The sequence below is a fragment of the Corythoichthys intestinalis genome, chromosome 15 (genome assembly GCF_030265065.1).
Source record: "Corythoichthys intestinalis isolate RoL2023-P3 chromosome 15, ASM3026506v1, whole genome shotgun sequence".
In the NCBI taxonomy this organism is placed as follows: domain Eukaryota; kingdom Metazoa; phylum Chordata; class Actinopteri; order Syngnathiformes; family Syngnathidae; genus Corythoichthys; species Corythoichthys intestinalis.
In genome coordinates, this window is record NC_080409.1 from 19,646,508 (window position 1) to 19,666,470 (window position 19,963).

The 19,963-nt window shown below is 39.2% G+C and overlaps 1 protein-coding gene across 6 annotated transcripts in view; it reads left to right on the forward strand.

Moving 5' to 3' along the window:
* ralgapa2 (Ral GTPase activating protein catalytic subunit alpha 2) overlaps nt 1–19,963 on the forward strand; it is a 182,579-nt gene that overhangs the window by 160,058 nt on the left and 2,558 nt on the right. For 3 of the 6 annotated variants that reach the window (XM_057858646.1, XM_057858642.1, XM_057858644.1), the window contains 2 exons: nt 8,507–8,628; nt 11,791–11,850. In XM_057858646.1, coding sequence (XP_057714629.1) covers nt 8,507–8,628; nt 11,791–11,850 — 182 coding nt within the window. Of the gene's footprint in view, nt 1–8,506; nt 8,629–11,790; nt 11,851–12,687; nt 12,730–19,963 lie in introns of all 6 variants that reach the window. The other 3 variants (XM_057858645.1, XM_057858647.1, XM_057858643.1) reach the window with 3 other exon arrangements.

Genomic DNA, 19,963 nt, shown 5'->3' on the forward strand with positions numbered 1-19,963 from the left:
TTTGTACTTTTCGTTTTTCTCCACACTCAGTAATGTCGGGAGCGTTGAGCACTCCCAGCACTGCCACTTCCTGGTTCTAAAATGTGTAGCATTAGGCATAGAGTATATAAATAATTACTTCTTCATATACAGGCGTACAGTACATAAATAAAGCATACATTCTATACATGGTATTTGCTATGGTTTAGTACAATACTTGTGTCGCAGGACCAGTTCCTGTCTTTGTACATTTTTTTCCACGACCTCCACTTCCACGTTACTGTTCGCTGAGAGACATTTTTCTTGGCTTACAGATGACCAAAAGTCGACCTCTTCGACTAGTCCTAGTATTTTCTCATGCGGTGGCCTATGGACACCCGCAAGATAAAGATGATCTCCAACCATCGCACAAATTGTTGGTGCTCTGTTAGAAATAATGCTTCTTCTAAGATATGTATCAGATCCATGTGATCTATTTTCTAGTTCATCTTGTAATGGGAGACCCAAATATGTCTGTTTACAGTTTAAACAAAAGAGTTGGACATCACAGTTCCAATACTTCTAGAGGGGATTGAATATGAAACAGCTATGGAGGCAGTGATAGGTCAGTGATGACGAAAAGCCTTCTGTCAGCAAAGTGACTGAGGAACACAAAGACTGAGGGTGGATGGTCAAGATGTTCTCCTGGGAGTCACTAGATCAGAGGTCAGCAGTGCATGTGTGTTTGTGTGGGCCTACTTATGCACAAACAGCTATGTGTGAGCATGTGTAGAAAGGGCCGCCACTTTGGGTGGGTTGAACAAGGCAAAAAATGGATCCCAGTGGACAGTCGTTTTCGTGACAGGTCCCTGTGGAGAGCAGGGGAAAAAAGGGATCCAAGGTTGGTGCTGTTTGGCTGATGGGGTCCAGTAAAGACAGAGCAGCCTGCTAATGAAGAGCCATCTGAGGCCTTCATTCACCTTGAACATGGGCCATTGCATTTGCCCTGACCTTGGCTTTGATCCGCTAAGATGCTTGACCCATGCTTTCCCCAAGAGCTGCCCTTCTACCATCTGGGCAGCACGCATAAATATGTATACATACATGCACATACTAAAAATGCATATGTATGTGCACGCATGTTGACCCATATGCCTTCATGGGTATGGTCCAACCAATCTGTCTATCTCTCTCAGCAACACAGTCTTTGTGCATCTAAGCTACAGTGTATCACAAAAGTGAGTACACCCCTCGCATTTCTGCAGATATTTAAGTATATATTTTCATGGGACAACACTGAAAAATGACACTTTGACACCATGAAAAGTAGTCTGTGTGCAGCTTATATAATAGTTAACTTATTTTCCCCTCAATATAACTCAAAATATAGCCATTGATATCTAAACCCCTGGCAACAAAAGTGAGTACACCCCTTTGAAAAAACATACATCCCTAAATGTCCAAATTGTGTACTGCTTTTCCCTCCAAAATGTCATGTGACTTGTTACAGGAATGCTGTCAGCATTGCTGCAGAGATTGAAGGGGTGGGGTGTCAGCCTGTTAGTGCTCAGACCATATGCCGCACTCTACATCAAATTAGTGCGCCAGGCTGTCACCCCAGGAGGAAGCCTCTTCTGAAGACGGTACACAAGAAAGCCCGCCCGTCTCATCAGGTCATAGGACATGGTTCCAGTAATCCATGTGCTTTGTTGACATGTCTTCAGCAAACTGTTTGCGGGCTTTCTTGTGTACCGTCTTCAGAAAAGACTTCCTCCTGGGGTGACAGCCATGCACACCAATTTGATGTAGAGTGTGGCGTATGGTCTGAGCACTAACAGGCTGACCCCCCACCTCTTCAATCTCTGCAACAATGCTGACAGCACTCCTGTAACGAGTCACATGACATTTTGGAGGGAAAATGACAAGCAGTACTCAATTTGGACGTTTAGGGATGTACGTAGTTCCCATGCGGTGTACTCACTTTTGTTGCCAGGGGTTTGGATATTAATGGCTATATTTTGAGTTATTTTGAGGGGAAAATAAATTAACTCTATTATATAAGCTGCACACAGACTACTTTTCATGGTGTCAAAGTGTCATTTTGTCAGTGTTGTCCCATGAAAAGATATACTTAATTATCTCCCGAAATGTGAGGGGTGTACCCACTTTTGTGACACACTGTACATAATGTGTGAAGGCATAATTGATCTGTATGTTTGTACTTACTTGTAATACCACTCCAGCCATAAATCCATTCCTTTATCACCCTCAAGCTCACTATAATGGTAGGTCGGTTCCACTTGCCCACCCAAACCTCTCAAATCTCTTGGAGAGTACTATGTTTTTGCCGCAGTCCCCCAGCATATAGTTGTACCAGCCTCCAATGAACTTCCAGTATATGACAATCTTTATTTCAGTAAACTATAGTAGCAATAGATTAGAGTTGGACTTGATTTCTTTCCGTCACCTTGCATGACTGTGCATATGTAGTTAACCCTCTCAACAGATTTAGTTTTTCTATCTTTCTATCAATCTAACCAGAACGTTGAAAATTGTAGAACTTTACATGTACTCAAATCTGTACATTTAAAAGCCTTCAGGATTGAATTTTAATTCCTTTATTAGTCCTCACAAAATTACAGATGGATTTTTTTTTTTATGTTAAGTTTACAGCAATTATAGGTGTCAATGTTTTCTCAAAAGATTAATAACTACAGACTATGTGCCTTTGACATAAATATAATCCTTATATTGCTGTTGTGGAGGTGTTGCCTGATTGATATCCCTTAGTTACTACATGGAGGCAGCAAAGACTGCATATGCAAGGGAACATGCTGTACTCCTGGCTAAGTAATTAGAGATAAGCGGAAAGAAGGCAGGAACATATGAGAGAAACAGAGAGCAAGCAAGCAAAGATTACCCCTTGCAGTGCATCAAGTCTGATTTTTGTGCTGCAATCTTTTTTTACCCCCTATTCTTCATTTACTTAAGTGAACTGATGATGCCCACGCTTCTGGAAAACACCTTTTATTAATCATCCTCCTGCCAAATTTCTCTATCTCCTGTTATGAACTCCTGTCTTTTGATCATTACCATTTAATTCGTATAAGTTTCTCACCCAGGCTTATCCATCAAGTCTGATGGAGGGCAGCGGAAGTAAGTATTGGAAAAGAGGCATGTGTCAGAGTCAGAAGAGCGCCTGCTCCAGCTGGAGTCAATATTTGCTTAAGGAATCTCAATAACAGGCCTGCAGTCATCTGCATCTCTGATAATGGATGCCCATATGGCTCTGTTGACCAACTATGTACAGAGGTTCTCTGTCTTTCTCCTCATTTTTCTTCACCGTCGTTTGTTGGCTTCACTCTCAACTTCTCTCATTTCATTTACTCCTTCGTTCACGTGTTTGTCCTCCACTTATCACTGAAATAGACACATTGTGAACACTTTCACAAACTAAATTTCTTTTCCTTTGTCATCTGTAAAACCCTCTAAATGACCCACCACGCAAAGCTGTGACCTAGGTTACCATAGCAGCAATGCCTGGGATGCCCGCTCTTTGTCCACCAGTTTCCAGCTTGGACATAGAGCACTGGAATATTATATGACTGCAGGACTGATGCATTAGAGCGCATAGGAGGCTTCAATAGTTACTTTACATGCTTAAGGTCATTGTCATCACTGATCGGATGACGCCATGTGGAAGAACTATTCGTTTTCGGATTCTTACCTTGCTGAATTTGGGCAAAACGCAGGGTTCAGCCAATCAAAGGAGAGCCAAAACAAAACAACCATTCACAGTTAGGTATATTCATATCTGATGACTATTTATTGTTCTGTTCAGATAATTGGTCAAAAAAGTACTATGATGGACATTTATACTTCTTGAATTATCAATATTTTTAAACTCAGCATTTTAATCATTATGCCACTGTACTGATTCTACCTTAATCTCAACTTCCTCTTTCACACTAGCCTTTGTCTTTGTGTCCCCCCTGTTTGTCCCTGTGAGCAGCTTGGCCATCTAACCGTTGGCGTGGTGTGGCTCAGCTGCCTGTCAACCCCACTTCACCATGCTTTCCTCAAAGCCATTGGTCATGGCTGCCTTGGCCCCCGCTGTGGCGGCATGTGCCCACGGCAGGCCTCCTGCCCAGTCACTGTCTCGTCCTATCTAACCAACCCAGACCAGAGTTTCCCAATCCTGTCCAACCTATCTCAACTCAACCAGGTTCATCGTTGGCTTTAGCTACAGCCCAGCACTACTGCATGCTGGCCTCTCCTAATGGGATGAGGGTGTAGCTGTTGAACTGTTGTACATTTGGTACTGAACGTGTGATTGTAATGTACTGTACAGTCAGTGGAGGATACATAGTGGATACAGACAGCAGTGACAATAATCAGTCATTGTTGAATCCTGCTTGCTGTCATCATGCCATCAGAAAGATATTTTTTCTTTAATAGTTTCTTTTAGCATATTTTACCCAGTCACTGCCTCCATTCCACAACAGATTTGGCACGCTCCATCTTCAATAATGACATGATAATGGCAGTCGGACCGTTTTCCACCCTCACCCGCAGCTATTTTGCAGCTCCATTTATTTATTTGGACTTTTCCCGTCATTTTAAATCCTCCAGGCATCCTGCTTTCTGACTACCCAGGCTCTAGCTGCTGATTCTCAACCTGATTTTCAAATAGCCTCAATTTTCCCCATGATGACACAGAAGTGGCCAACAGGGTATAGGAGAGGGTAGCGGTCGACATGCTGCTTGCTGTTGTAGTTCTATTAGAGAAGGGAGGAGAGACTGTTTGCAGCATTGGTTGTCATCTGTTGTCATATTAGGACCCACATTTTCATATTGTCACTATGTTGACATAATTCCATGTCACTATTAAAACCTGTCTACCTGAATCTCATTTATTCCTTTTATTGATTTATTCCTTTTATTGATAAGATGGCAAAATGTTACCATCTCCAAGCATTAAAAGACAAGCCAAGCCTGTTTTTGGATTTCTGCATTTACATTGTGATTATTTTTATTTTTGAAAACGACAACAAAAACGGATTGGCGAGAACCCCGTTACTGACTTGTTCCATGCCTGTACTCGACAACTGAAGCCATCCAGAAATTGGTTTATTCTGTTTAAATAAGCCTTTATTGATCTTAAGTTACACTACTCCTACTTAACTACAATTTTTGGCTATATAACTAGTTTAAAGCATCTTGCTTAATCACTTAACACTGTTCACATTGTTTTTTTTGTTTTTTTGGGGGGGGGGGGTCCAGGGGGTGGGCTTACTTTGCCTAATCTGCTCCTACTGAAAGTGAAACACGGGTGATGCCACTAACGCCACGTGCCTCCAATTTCTTTTTCGTTGACATTTTTTTAATATATCTTTAATTTTAATCTCTTAAGAGAAATTTAACAAACATTGTAGTCAGAATTCTGTTTTGCACATCGAGAACTTGATCAAACACATGGCGTAACCTCTACAATTACCGCTAGCACAGGCGTGGGCAACCCAAAATGTTGAAAGAGCCATTTTGGAGCAAAAAAAAAATTGTTCGGAGCCACAAAAAATTGAAAGCCTTATTTATGCCTTATAAATAAGGCAACACATGCTGTACTGTATGTATCTATATTAGCTATATTAGCCTACTATCAAAATGACTAAGCCACAAATACATAATGAGCCTACATGATTACTTTATTTTCCGCACTATAAGGCGCACCTGAAAGCCTTCAATTTTCTCAAAAGTCAACACTGCGTCTTATTATCCGATGTGCTTTATATATAGATCAAAATTGGTTAATAATGGCATGACATTCCATTTAGCTCAGCTCCATCTGGTGGATGTATAACGCAACGGCAACTACTACTACTACTACTCCGCATTACACTGCAGTGCGCCCATTACATGAAAAAGGTTTTTAAATAGGCCATTCATTAAACGTGCGCCTTACACTCCGATGCTGCTTATTGTGCGGAAATTACGGTCAATGTTTATTTTTCCTGCATCCTGCATTGCATCTTATTGAGAATGGCACTCCACGTGATTACTCTGTTGTACGATGCCGCCTCAACTTTAACTTCATTACAATTTTAATGCATTAGAAGAATGTTGTTTGTGTCATGTTTGTCCTCCTACAAAAACCATATTAAAACTAAAAATATATTACCCCCTCACATATTTTTCCATTCTCGAAGATTTTTCAAAAAGCTCCAGTGAGCCACTAGGGCAGCGCCAATGAGCGGCATGTGGCTCTAGAGCCGTGGGTTGCCGACTCCTGCACTAGCGGCACACTGCTCTCTCTAGTGGTGAGTCAAGGAATCACTGAATCAAATACAGACTAAATAAAAATAATAATTGAATTTTCTAAAATGAGCTACAATTAGCCATGTTAGCTTGTCAAACTCAACTCTATTCCATTCAGTACATTTTTACGTAATGAAGTATGGTTTAGTTACAGTGGGGCAAATAAGTATTTAGTCAACCACTAATTGTGCAAGTTCTCCCACTTGAAAATATTAGCAAGGCCTGGAATTGTCAACATGGGTAAACCTCAACCATGAGAGACTGAATTTGGGAGGGGGGGGGGGGGGGGGTTGGACAGGAAATCACGATGTTTGATTTGTAAAGAATTTATTTGCAACTCATGGTGGAAAATACGTATTTGGTCAATACCAAAAGTTCATCTCAATACTTTGTTATGTACCCTTTGTTGGCAATTACGGAGGCCAAACGTTTTCTGTAACTTTTCACAAGCTTTTCACACACTATTGCTGGTATTTTGGCCCATTCCTCCATGCAGATCTCCTCTAGAGCAGTAATGTTTTGGGGCTGACATTGGGCAACACGGACTTACAACTCCCTTCACAGATTTTCTATGGGGTTGAGATCTGGAGACTGGTTAGGCCACTCCAGGACCTTGAAATGCTTTTTACGAAGCCATTCCTTCGTTGCCCTGGCTGTGTGTTTGGAATCATTGTCATGCTGAAAGACCCAGCTATGTCTCATCTTCAATGCCCTTGCTGATGGAAGGGGATTTTCACTCAAAATCTCTCAATACATGGCCTCATTCATTCTTTCCTTTACACAGATCAGTCGTCCTGGTCCCTTTGCAGAAAAACAGCCCCAAAGCATGATGTTTCCACCCCCATGCTTCACAGTGGGTATGGTGTTCTTCAGATGCAATTCAGTATTTTTTCTCCTCCAAACACGAGAACCTGTGTTTCTACCAAAAAGTTCTATTTTGGTTTCGTCTGACCATAACACATTCTCCCAGTCCTCTTCTGGATCATCCAAATGCTCTCTAGCGAACCGCAGTCGGGCCTGGACGTGTACTGGCTTCAGCAGGGGGACACGTCTGGCAGTGCAGAATTTGAGTCCCTGGCGGCGCATTGTGTTACTGATAGTAGCCTTTGTTACTGTGGTCCCAGTGCAGATTCAGTCTTCCCAGCCTGGTGCAGGTCTACAATTTTGTCTCTGGTGTCCTTCGACAGCTCTTTGGTCTTGGCCATAGTGGGGTTTGGAGTGTGACTGACTGAGGTTGTGGACATGTGTCTTTTATACCGATAATAAGTTAAAACAGGTGCCATTAATACAGGTAACGAGTGGAGCCTCATTAGACCTCGTTAGAAGAAGTTAGACCTCTTTGACAGCCAGAAATCTTGCTTGGTTTTAGGTGACCAAATACTTATTTTCCACTCTCAATTTGGAAATAAATTCTTTCAAAAAAATCAAACATTGTGATTTTGTGTTGTTGTTTTTTTCCACATTCTGTCTCTCATGGTTGAGGTTTGTTTACCCATGTTGACAATTACAGGCTTCTCTAATCTTTTCGAGTAGGAGAACTTGCACAAGTGGTGGTTGACTAAATACTTATTTTCCCCACTGTATGTTAGCTTTTAACACATTGGCTGCCATTAATTGCGATGAACCTCTAATCTATTTACACGGGGGAGTCGGCAGTGATCATTTGAACACTGCCAACCCCCAGTCAAATTTGATAGGACGACTGTTGCTGTCAATTGCAGTGAAACGTGATCACAGCCATCTCGGTTGAAATTGATTTGATGTCTATCACTGTCAGTAGCACTGAATAAGAGTAAAATACATTTGCATTCAATCTTAACAAATGTTTTTTCTGCCTATGTTGATTTTTTTTTTTCAATTTAGGTGAAACACATTTTGATACAATTTAAACCTTATGTTCCTATATTCATCAAACTGTTCAGACTTTGTAATGTTACTGTGGATTACATGGATTACGCTATTATTGTTGTTTATCAAGATGTGGGCATTTATAAAGCCCTGTTTTTTAGGTTGGTATTTCAGTGAAAATGGTTTGACAACCACTGTTATTTTTACTTATATAATTAGTGTTGGATGTAAGGCATGGACATATTTTGATAAAATGCAAGATAGTACTTTCCACAAAATTTCATATCATTACTGTCTTGAAAAATGAAAATGCAAGTCTGATTTTACTCCTGCTCTTTTTCTGTGTTACCTATCTATTGTATATTCCTTAATGAATGTCAAACAGCTATGAAGAAAGAGCACTCTACCTGGAAGCAATTGTCCAGAATCACAGAGAGGTCATGACGTTTGAAGACTTTGCTTCGCAGGTTTTCTCCCCCTCCCCTGGCTACACGACGAGTGGGACAGGTGAGAAATAACACGCAATACACGTCCTTCCAACCTTTCTCCTCATTTTGTCCCCTCATTTTCCCATCCATGTCATTCATTTTCCTCCCTTATCATCTTTATTTTTTGCCTCGTGTCCAAATCGATCGCGGCAGGAGGAGCGCACCTGCCTGCACTCATCTTCTCCATCTCAGCTCCTCTTCCACATTTACTATTGAATATCAAACAACAGGCCTGGCTCTTACTGACTTCAAAGACACGCTCCTCAAGCCACTTTGTGCAATGTCTTTCCCATGAATATAAGAAACCCTGTTAAATGGCTCTAAGCGTGTGTGTTGGGTGTGTGCGCGTGTCCGTGCGTGCGTGGGTCGCCATGAGATCATTCACCAACACTTAAGAGATCCATCCGGCAGACAGCAGCTCGCAGATGTCAGCACAGGACTCTTATCACTTCATGATGAATAGAATCCAATGCGTGCCTTATCTTGTTCTTCCTACTTGTACCAGCAATGATCGATCCGCAGCTGCACAGAAATCAATACAGGATTGCACTTTTCTCATTCACTTGCTCCCAACGAGCGTTCTGGAGGGAGAGTAATATACAATAGCATACCTATTTTTTTTATACATGTAAAAATTCAAATTAAAAGATTTCTGGCTATGTATCGGTATATGGCGGAAAACACAGACAAGATTGAAAAACTAGTTTCTGCTCTTGCACTCCTCTTTAAAAGAAACAGCTGTAATTTAAGCCAAAACAACTGTTGTGTTTGACAGAACAACATGTCTATATGCTGCCATAGCAGATTCATGGCGCATTAAGCCCCTGAACTATTTGTAATTTGTCCGTTTTACCCTGGAAACCCCCGTTAACAGACGTCGCGCAACCGCATTTGTTTCATCCTAGCCATAAAACGAAGGTAATTATATTTATTATTCAAAATGTCTGTCATTTATAGCTTAGAATCATTCATTGACTTCTAATATTTCGTTTAAAAAAAAAAAAACGACTTTAAAAAACGATTCACTCGCATATTTTAAACTTTTTAAACAAATTACGTCATAATGAAAAAAATGGTGTCTGTAAAAAGTCACGGATATCTACCACACCAACTATCGCTTAATTGTATTTTTTTTCTTACTGTCGCATTTTCTCCGATATAATAGATGATAAAAAAAGAAAAATTGAAAAAAAATGTTTAAAAGGTCAAATATATGAAAAAGAACATCTCGACCACTCCTTGATGTCTGCGATTTCTGCATCGCGACCCTTGTTATATTACCATGTTTCACCTATAAAATCCTCAAAAAATCCAGCTGTGGCCATTCACAGCTGTGTCTTGACACCCAGTGATACATGCTACATGGAGTTTTTGGATCGAAACAATGTAAGTACGCGATATCTCGTTAAAGTCATGGCGTCTGTAATTCTGCTGTTTTGCTGTTTAATTTTCTTTTAAATGCCCGTCTGTTCACAAGTTTTCCTCCCCCAGAAAATTAAGATTTTAAGCTTTTCAATGATGTTTCACACATACATATCGGACAATTTTGAAATTTGGCCAAATTGGGGGTCTCAGAGTGGAATTTCAAGTCACCTGAGTATTTTCCGCCATATACATATGGAACTCGTTGAAGTTAAAACCACAATTTTGCTTTCTTTTCTATAATTCCACTAAATGCAGTACATTACTTTTTGGTACAAAATCCCATATTTTATCAATGTTTGAATATCACAGGATTACTGCAGCTTCTTGTAATATTTGAATTTGAAAGTGACATCAATTGGCTGTGTTATTTCAAAATATACTTTTAAAAGTAAAATAAAATTTGTATATATTTTTTACACTATTTACACTTGTAAAATATATACAGTACTAACAAGAACTTTATTCTCCCACTGCTCAGTTTTACTTGAATAATATAGATAGTTCATGAGAGTGTAATTGATTGGGGGTCGGGGGCATCCTAGCCAGGCATACATGTTTTTAATCTAGCAGGAATTGCAATGCAGATATTCCTCGGTTTACAAACGAGTTCCGTTCCTACGCTGGCGTTGTAACCCGAATTTCTGCGTAAGTCGGCATTAACCCTTTAAGTACCCCTAAATACCCCTTAAATATCAAAATAACTATTCAAAAACACGTATTATACGTCATTGTACTGTCCTCCTTAGACTTGACTATCAGTTGACGGGGCTCGGGGCCGATCCGTAGGGGGCCTATTTTCTAAAACTTAAAATTCAAATATTTTCAAAACCAAAGTTGCTAGTGACCTAAAAACCAAAACTGGCACCTTCCTTAGGCATATATAAGTCTACATATATTACAAAACTTAAAATAGCTATAAAATTCTCAAATTATATGCTAGATGCACAAAAATCACCAAATGCTGAGACAATCGCCTATATTTTTTAGGATCAATAGCAATATTTAACATTAGTTTTTGCCCAACATAGCAACTTTTTTTTTTTTTCTGTGCAAGTTTTCAATGCTAATAAATCACTCAGTTTTCACATTAGAAACTTAATACTCCGTAAAAGAATGCAGAATCATCTTAATTTTACGCAACAAAGGCTAAATTTGCATTTTTCTATATACAATCACAACTTCTTTAGGTTGAATTCCAATGTTACTATTGCCTCAGCACGTCTTGCCGGCTATCTAGCCCTCATCGTTTTTAGATTGAAATGTTACAAAAAAATAAAACACATAAAAGGTGAATTGTTTTTGTATGGATGCAGAAATGTCTAAATTACTACTTTTTTGCCAAAAAACGGGCAGTTGGACGAATATTACCTGATCATTTGACTGTAAAGTTACGCTACTGTGTATGGATACAACATGGCAGCCTTCACAAAACAAAGAGCTTTTTAAGTTGAAAATTCTTGTAAATAAATGCGTACATCCGGGAATTTCTATAGATATGATCATAGAACAGTCTATATTATTGGTTAAATGCGAAAAAAAACGGGCAGTTATCATTCATTTTACGTAAATATTTTAATTTAACATTACACTATAGTGTAATCAACAGTGGCAGCCATCACAAAACAAAGAGATGAAATTGTCATCTCCTTTTGTGCATTTGTGTATGTCTGTGTTTTTCTGTGTGTGCGTGTCCCTCTGTTCATGCTGGTCTGCTTACCATTGCTGCCACTAACATGTCATCCATGCTCCATGACAGCGTGCAGGCGTTGGCCGGGAATGGTTTGGGACATGGAATACCCTTGGGCCAAACTGGACTGTAAGAATTTTGCTTTGTCTCCTTCACCCTCGGCATGATGCCCAACCAGAGCCCACCGACATCCGTATGTTCATTTAGGTCACCCCCAAGCCTCATCGCCATTAATAGATACCTAGGGGTGACACATTGTTTAGTTGTAGCCCCCTACCAGGGGTTTACTTAAAGTGCATATGCTGCATGCTATGTACTGAGTGCCCCTGCAGTGATTCAGTGTTTTACTGTGGGGAATACCTCCTTCTTTTTTGTTCCATCTTAATGGGTCAGAAACTTCCAGAGTCCTTCTTGCCCTCACCCTACAACTTTAAAGCAGCATTATTACACCTTGCATGATATTGACCATAAAAAATTCCTCCCATTTTACACTTTGCCGTTGTGTTTTGTTTTTTTCATTCACCTACATTTTTCAAGAATCTCACCAGTGTGTGAAGTGAGTGTGAAGCTGCGGTCTGAGATGCTCTCACAAGTCATCCACCGTCTTGAAATGTTGTCTTGTCTTGAGGAGCACTGCTCCTAAGTGTGTTGTTGCCATGTGAACTGGCCACCATTAAGAGTTTGGACAAATTTCACAATTGAGGTTCTGTAAATGGCACTGATTTATAAAGTGGACAGCAGACCTAATGGCCTTTAAAGTATCACTGGTGAGAAAAAAGGATACTCAGTTAACCTTGAATGAGGTTAAAAACCTTACAGTGGCAGCTGACCTGAATTCCACTCATGCTGTTCAACCATCTTTTCAACAGCAGTGTGTTGTGTTCGCTGGGCGATGTGGTTGTGTGTGTGTTTGTGTGTCCGCCCACTAGTGTCTGATGTGATGCTCTACTCTTTTTCCCTTTTTAGATTAAATTTATCTTAAAGGTCCAAATACTATGTATGATGAAGGTAAGCACCCGGGTCAGAGCGACAACTTACCCTTCGCTCGTTCATGCACTCTGGCTTTTGTAACTCAACTCCACCCCACCCGCTTCTTTTTTCCATCCACTACTAACCAATCTTTATTTACTGATCAAACTGACAAAGGGAAGGGGACAGCGAAAACCAAGCTGTTTGTTCGCTGGGTGTCCTCCTGTCGAGGCCATGCTAGTAATTGAGAGCGGTGGCGACAATTAGCACCTGACTAAGTAGCAGCATGAACAATACGGCTACACTTCTGGCCCTTGCTTCTGCATGCGGAGTGCCTTTTATCTCCTTTTCTCTACAAACGCTTTTCTCTTTTCTTTTAAACCCACCTCCCCTCCCCCTGAATTTCCTCCTGTTTGAGTTTGCCTGAGGCAGACTCTGAGACCAACACCTGCCACACTGGAAGACGTCTTTGTCATGTGAAGCCTTGTTTGAACTGCCATAGAGGGGACCAGTAGGACACCACCTCAAACAAACCTTCAGCAGAGCTAGATATGAAAACGCTGACGATCACGCCACACAATGACAATAACAGTGACTCACTGGAACTTTCAGGACATGAAAATTCATTCTTACATAAGACCACACAAGAAACCGTGGTAATTAGCATGCACATTGTAAGAGATGCTGCTGGTTGAAGCAGTGTGTTTTAATGGACCACTAAATGGATAGGGAAGCTTGAGTGGGTGAACTGTACCGCAATCACAAACAAATGAGGCTTCTTCCTGTCTATCATTTGCATTTGCAGTTGATTCAATTTTAGCATGTAATGAGTGTTTACTGTAGGAATTGGTATAGAATACAGGAATGCAGGATATGAAATGTTCATTAGTCTAGCCCCCATTTTTAGCCAAACTCATCCTATTTCTTCCATATTCATATGCAGATTTGAGAATCCTTGGACCCCCCCACCCCCACCCAACACATACATGCACACACCTCCCCTCTTACACCCAGTGTTTTACCCAAAGCCCCAGCCCCTGGATGCTGCCGGTGTCCACTGTGCTGCTGAGTGTCTGTTACTCCAGCCATCTGCCGTTCCTTTTAGCCTCTGCAACTCGAGATGCTCTGCAAAAAAAAAAATGGCAGCAAATAAAAGGACAGGGAAAGAAAATAGGCAACCAGATGCTTTCCCAACAAAGCCAAGGAGTTGTTTAAAATCTCCTCATGGGGCAAAGGCGGGCAGGGGGCTCACGAGTTGACCAAGGAACTTAGGCGGGCACTCACAACATTTGATTGTCCTCACAGATATGTCATGCCCACCTCCCTGCGTTTTCCATAATTCTCAATTTGAAGCTTTTTGGGACAAAACTATTTTATTTAAAGGTCGCACACAAAACGGCTCACAGCAAGATTTATTCAGAGAATTGAATACTGGTATATATTTTGAACTGGAAGCATTATGGTTTCTTCTTTTTTTCTTTTTCACTAAAGCATTGACAATGTAGAAAGCCAATTTCTTCTTTACAACACTTTGATTTCCTCAGCATGTGAAACAGCATGAACTTTCAAAAAATGGTTTGCAGTGGAACCTCTAACGCCAATGAAGTTTTACAACTTTAAAATGCAAAGACAAATAGAAGTAGAACCACAAACCCGCACAGTTCTACATCCACTAACAAAAGCATTCAGCGTATTGGTGATACTGTGTGTATAAATAGTGACAGTGGACCTCCACTCTCCCCTGGATATGGGCCATGCCACATCATGAATAGCGAAAATAATTTACGGCAATTGAAAAACAACCTTTGTCAAAAACAAATTGTTTTTAAATAATTATTGAATAAGCACTAATGAAGTGCCAATAAGCGGCATACTCTTCTTCCTAATTGCGCAGCAATACAGTAGACCTCAATCCTGCGTGGATGGGCACACTGAACGCACTACGGTAAATTTGGACTCACAGGAAGAATAAAAATTATATAAATTAACACCAATGTGTTTGTTTCTTGCAAATCAATGTTTTTAAGTAGCATTAAAATTCTGCCGTACACTGGAAGTGTCTGATACTTTAAAAATAACCTATTAAGTTGTGTTGAAATTAGGGCTGTCAAACGATTAAAATTTTTAATCGAGTTAATTACAGCTTAAAAATTGATTAATCGTAATTAATCGCAATTCAAACCATCTATAAAATATGCCATATTTTTCTGTAAATTATTGTTGGAATGGAAAGAAAAGACACAAGATGGATATATACATTCAACATACGGTACATAAGTACTGTATTTGTTTATCATAACAATAAATCAACAAACTGGCATTAACATTAACATTCTATTAAAGCGATCCATGGATAGAAAGACTTGTAGGTCTTAAAAGATAAATGTTAGTACAAGTTATAGAAATTTTATATTAAAACTAGGGCTGTCAAACGATTAAAAATTTTAATCGAGTTAATTGCAGCTTAAAAATTATCGTAATTAATCGCAATTAATCGCAATTCGCACCATCTATAAAATATGCCATATTTTTCTGTAAATTATTGTTGGAATGGAAAGATAAGACACAAGATGGATATCTACATTCAACATATGGTGCATAAGGACTGTATTTGTTTATTATAACAATAAACCAACAAGATGACATTAACATTATTAACATTCTGTTAAAGCGATCCATGGATAGAAAGACTTGTAGGTCTTAAAAGATAAATGTTAGTACAAGTTATAGAAATTTTATATTAAAACTAGGGCTGTCAAACGATTAAAAATTTTAATCGAGTTAATTGCAGCTTAAAAATTATCGTAATTAATCGCAATTAATCGCAATTAATCGCAATTCGCACCATCTATAAAATATGCCATATTTTTCTGTAAATTATTGTTGGAATGGAAAGATAAGAGACAAGATGGATATATACATTCAACATATGGTGCATAAGGACTGTATTTGTTTATTATAACAATAAACCAACAAGATGGCATTAACATTATTAACATTCTGTTAAAGCGATCCATGGATAGAAAGACTTGTAGTTCCTAAAAGAAAAATGTTAGTACAAGTTATAGAAATTTTATATTAAAACCCCTCTTAATGTTTTATTTTTAATCAAATTTGTAAAATTTTCGATCAAAAAATAAACTAGTAGCCCGCCATTGTTGATGTCAATAATTACTTACACAATGCTCATGGGTGCTGAAGCCTATAAAATTCCATAAAACACAATTAACAAGTGAGCGTTTGACTGTACTGTCATTTAAATCTGTCTGAGCGTTGCATCTGCGTTAATTGCGTCAAATATTTTAACGTGATTAATTCAAAAAAATTAATTAACGCCCGTTAACGCGATAATTTTGACAGCCCTAATTAAAACCCCTCTTAATGTTTTCGTTTTAATAAAATTTGTAAAATTTTCAATCAAAAAATAAACTAGTAGCCCGCCATTGTTGATGTCAATAATGACAATAATAAAAACACAATGCTCATGGGTGCTTAAGCCCATAAAATCAGTCGCACCCAAGCGCCAGCAGAGGACGACAAAACTCCAAAAAACACAAGTAACAAGTTGGCATTTCACTGTGCTGTCATTTTAATCTGTTTGAGCGGGGCATGTGCGTTAGTTGCGTCAAATATTTTAACGTGATTAATTTTAAAAATTAATTACTGCCCGTTAACGCGATAATTGTGACAGCCCTAGTTGAAATGTTTCACTGCAATCCTGGAAAAAATATTTTCTTTATTCTCCCTATTTCAAATGAGACACAGGGGTAAAACTCATCTTTGTCGCCGCTACATCATATCTGTTTTCCTACAGAGGGCACATATGTCTGTTAATTTGAACTGCCACAATTAATCGGAAACTATTCGATTTCGAATCTACAGCTATTTTGACAATGAGTCGTTGAGCGATATTGTTGTCTTAAAAATCCTCCATATTGTCTTTTGTGAGGTTTTTAATGGCAATTGTTTTTTTTTCATTTTTTAATGTACATTTTTAAATTAAAAAAGAAAAACAAATATCAGTAAAAACGGTAAATGTTTTCTTTTTTTTGTTTTGTTTTGTTTGTAAATTTAAAAAAGGGAAAAAAAATGTTTAAATGTATATATTTTTACATTTTTAATTTTGTATTTACGTTTTTTAATGAGGGAAAAATTAAAAAAAAAAGAAAAATATTGACAATATAAACTCTAAATACAGGTAGTCCTCGGGCCGGTCGCACCCAGGTCCTCTACTGTGTGCAAGTTATTTTTTAGAGTGAGAGGGGAAGAGAGATAGTTCGTTGCGCCTTGCCTTTCAGTTTTCCAGCAGTAGGTTCAAGTCGTGTTAAGTGGAAAATGTCGCTAAGTCCCATGTGCGTCTATAAGGGGTGAGTTCACGAACCCTCTGTTGAGCCTTTATTGTTGTTGTTTTTGAGATGTTACTTGTTAGCGCCGAGCGCTATGCTAATTACCGAATTCGCTAACCTGTGTTTCCATGTCCATTTGTGCGTTGTTCTGTGGTGTACAAAAGTTACTCCAGATGCAGAACGTGTAAAACCAGGATTAAGTGCAGCGGCAACACTATAAGCATGCGAAATAGTACAGAAATCTGTGAAAACAAAGTATATTGGTTAAAAGAAGTCCTATTTCTAAAGGCACTCTGTTTGTTTCCACAAACTGTGGAATTGATTCCACCAGTGTAAATTTTATTGTATTGTTGAGAGAAATAAGTGCTGCCTTTGAAACCGCTAATATTTTTACACCTTGTTGTGAAAAAGAGCAGCTTAAGTTCAGCTTTGTGGTGTATTGGCATATTGAGTAATAAGTACTGCCTTTGAAACGGTTAATGTTTTTGCACTTTCTTATAAAAAAATATTTTTAAAAAAAGCAGCTTGAGGGAGCTTTTTGTTGTATGGGTATGTTTGCAGAATTTCTGTTGAATCATTAGGATATTTCAAATAAATAATTGGCATAAATTTGTTTGGCTACTGTATTAATTAAAAATGTACGATGCATTGATGATCGTGATCTTCGTCAATACCATGATCATCGTTCAGTGATCGATTCATAGCACCCTGAATTGTAATCAAATCAAATCGTGGGGTGCATTATATGGCACACCCCATCTGTCCGCAGTTGACGACAACAACAACAAAACAATAAAAGAGAAAGTAAAATTTCAACCACACTCTCTTACTGTCACGTCAGCCTCATGGTGGGTTCAGGTACCAAAGGCAAAATAAATCCGCCACATTAGAACCCGATTCGTTAAATGATTACAGGACTTATTATTATTATTACTATGCCATATTATTATTTCGATTTTTATTTCTAATTTGTTTGCTTTACTAATGTGTAATTGCCATTTGTAATAGTACCAGCAGTGTTTATTAAGGAAATAGTGTAGGTTTTTGGGCTGTGAAACGAATTAATGGAATTATTATGTATTCTTATGACATACAGTGGGGCAAATAAGTATTTAGTCAACCACTAATTGTGCAAGTTCTCCCACTTGAAAATATTAGAGAGGCCTGTAATTGTCATCATGGGTAAACCTCAACCATGAGAGACAGAATGTGGGGAAACAACAGAAAATCACATTGTTTGATTTTTAAAGAATTTATTTGCAAATCATGGTGGAAAATAAGTATTTGGTCAATACCAAAAGTTCATTTCAGTACTCTGTTATGGACCCTTTGTTGGCAATAACAGAGGCCAAACGTTTTATGTAACTCTTCATAAGCTTTTCACACACTGTTGCTGGTATTTTGGCCCATTCCTCCATGCAGATCTCCTCTAGAGCAGTGATGTTTTGGGGTTGTCGTTGGGCAACACGGACTTTCAACTCCCTCCACAGATTTTCTATTGGGTTGAGACCTGGAGACTGGCTAGGCCACTCCAGGACCTTGAAATAGTTCTTACGAAGCCACTCCTTTGTTGCGCTGGCTGTGTGTTTGGGATCATTGCCATGCTGAAAGACCCAACCATGTCTCATCTTCAATGCCCTTGCTGATGGAAGGAGATTTTCACTCAGAATCTCTCGATACGTGGCCCCATTCATTCTTTCCTTTACACAGATCAGTCGTCCTGGTCCCTTTGCAGAAAAACAGCCCCAAAGCATGTTTCCACCCCCATGCTTTACAGTGGGTATGGTGCAATTCAGTATTCTTTTTCCTTCAAACAAAAGAACCTGTGTTTCAACCCAAAAAGTTCTATTTTGGTTTCATCTGACCATAACACATTCTCCCAGTCCTCTTCTGGATCATCTAAATGCTCTCTAGCGAACTGCAGACGGGCCTGGACATGTACTGGCTTCAGCAAGGGGACACGTCTGGCAGTGCAGGATTTGAGTCCCTGGTGGCGCATTGTGCTACTGATAGTAGCCTTTGTTACTGTGGTCCCAGCTCTCTGTAGGTCATTCACTAGGTCCCCCCGTGTGGTTCTGGGATTTTTGCTCACCATTCTTGTTATCATTTTAACGCCACGGGGTGAGACCTTGTATGGAGCCCCAGATCGAGGGAGATTATCAGTGGTCTTGATTGTCTTCCATTTTCTAATTATTGCTCCCACAGTTGATTTCTTTACACCAACCGTTTTACCTATTGCAGATTCAGTCTTCCCAGCCTGGTGCAGGTCTACAATTTTGTCTCTGGTGTCCTTCGACCGCTCTCTGGTCTTGGCCATAGTGGAGTTTGGAGTGTGACTGACTGAGGTTGTGGACAGGTGTGTTTCATACCGATAATGAGTTAAAACAGGTGCCATTAATACAGGTAACGAGTGGAGCCTCGTTGGACCTCGTTAGAAGAAGTTAGACATCTTTGACAGAAATCTTGCTTGTTGGTAGGTGACCAAATACTTATTTTCCACTCTAATTTGGAAATAAATTCTTTTAAAAAATCAAACAACGGGTTTTTTTGTTTGGTTTTTTTTCCCACATTCTGTCTCTCATGGTTGAGGTTTACCCATGTTGACAATTACAGGCCTCTCTAATCTTTTCAAGTAGCAGAACTGAGACTAAATGCTTATTTGCCCCACTGTACGACCATTTCGACTTACAAACAAGGTCCTGGAACGAATTAACTTCGTATGTAGAGGTACCACTGTACTCGACTTACGTGATTTTGACTTTACGGTGCAGTAGTTTCGTCCGCTATTTTGTCTCCAGTCGTTTTTTTTTTTTGTTTGTTTGTTTTGTTTTTTGTTTTGTTTTTTTTGTCGCATAAAGAGTACCTTATTGTACCTCACAGTATCTTATTTTTTACTTTATTAATAGGACGTGTTCTGTCCTAGTACA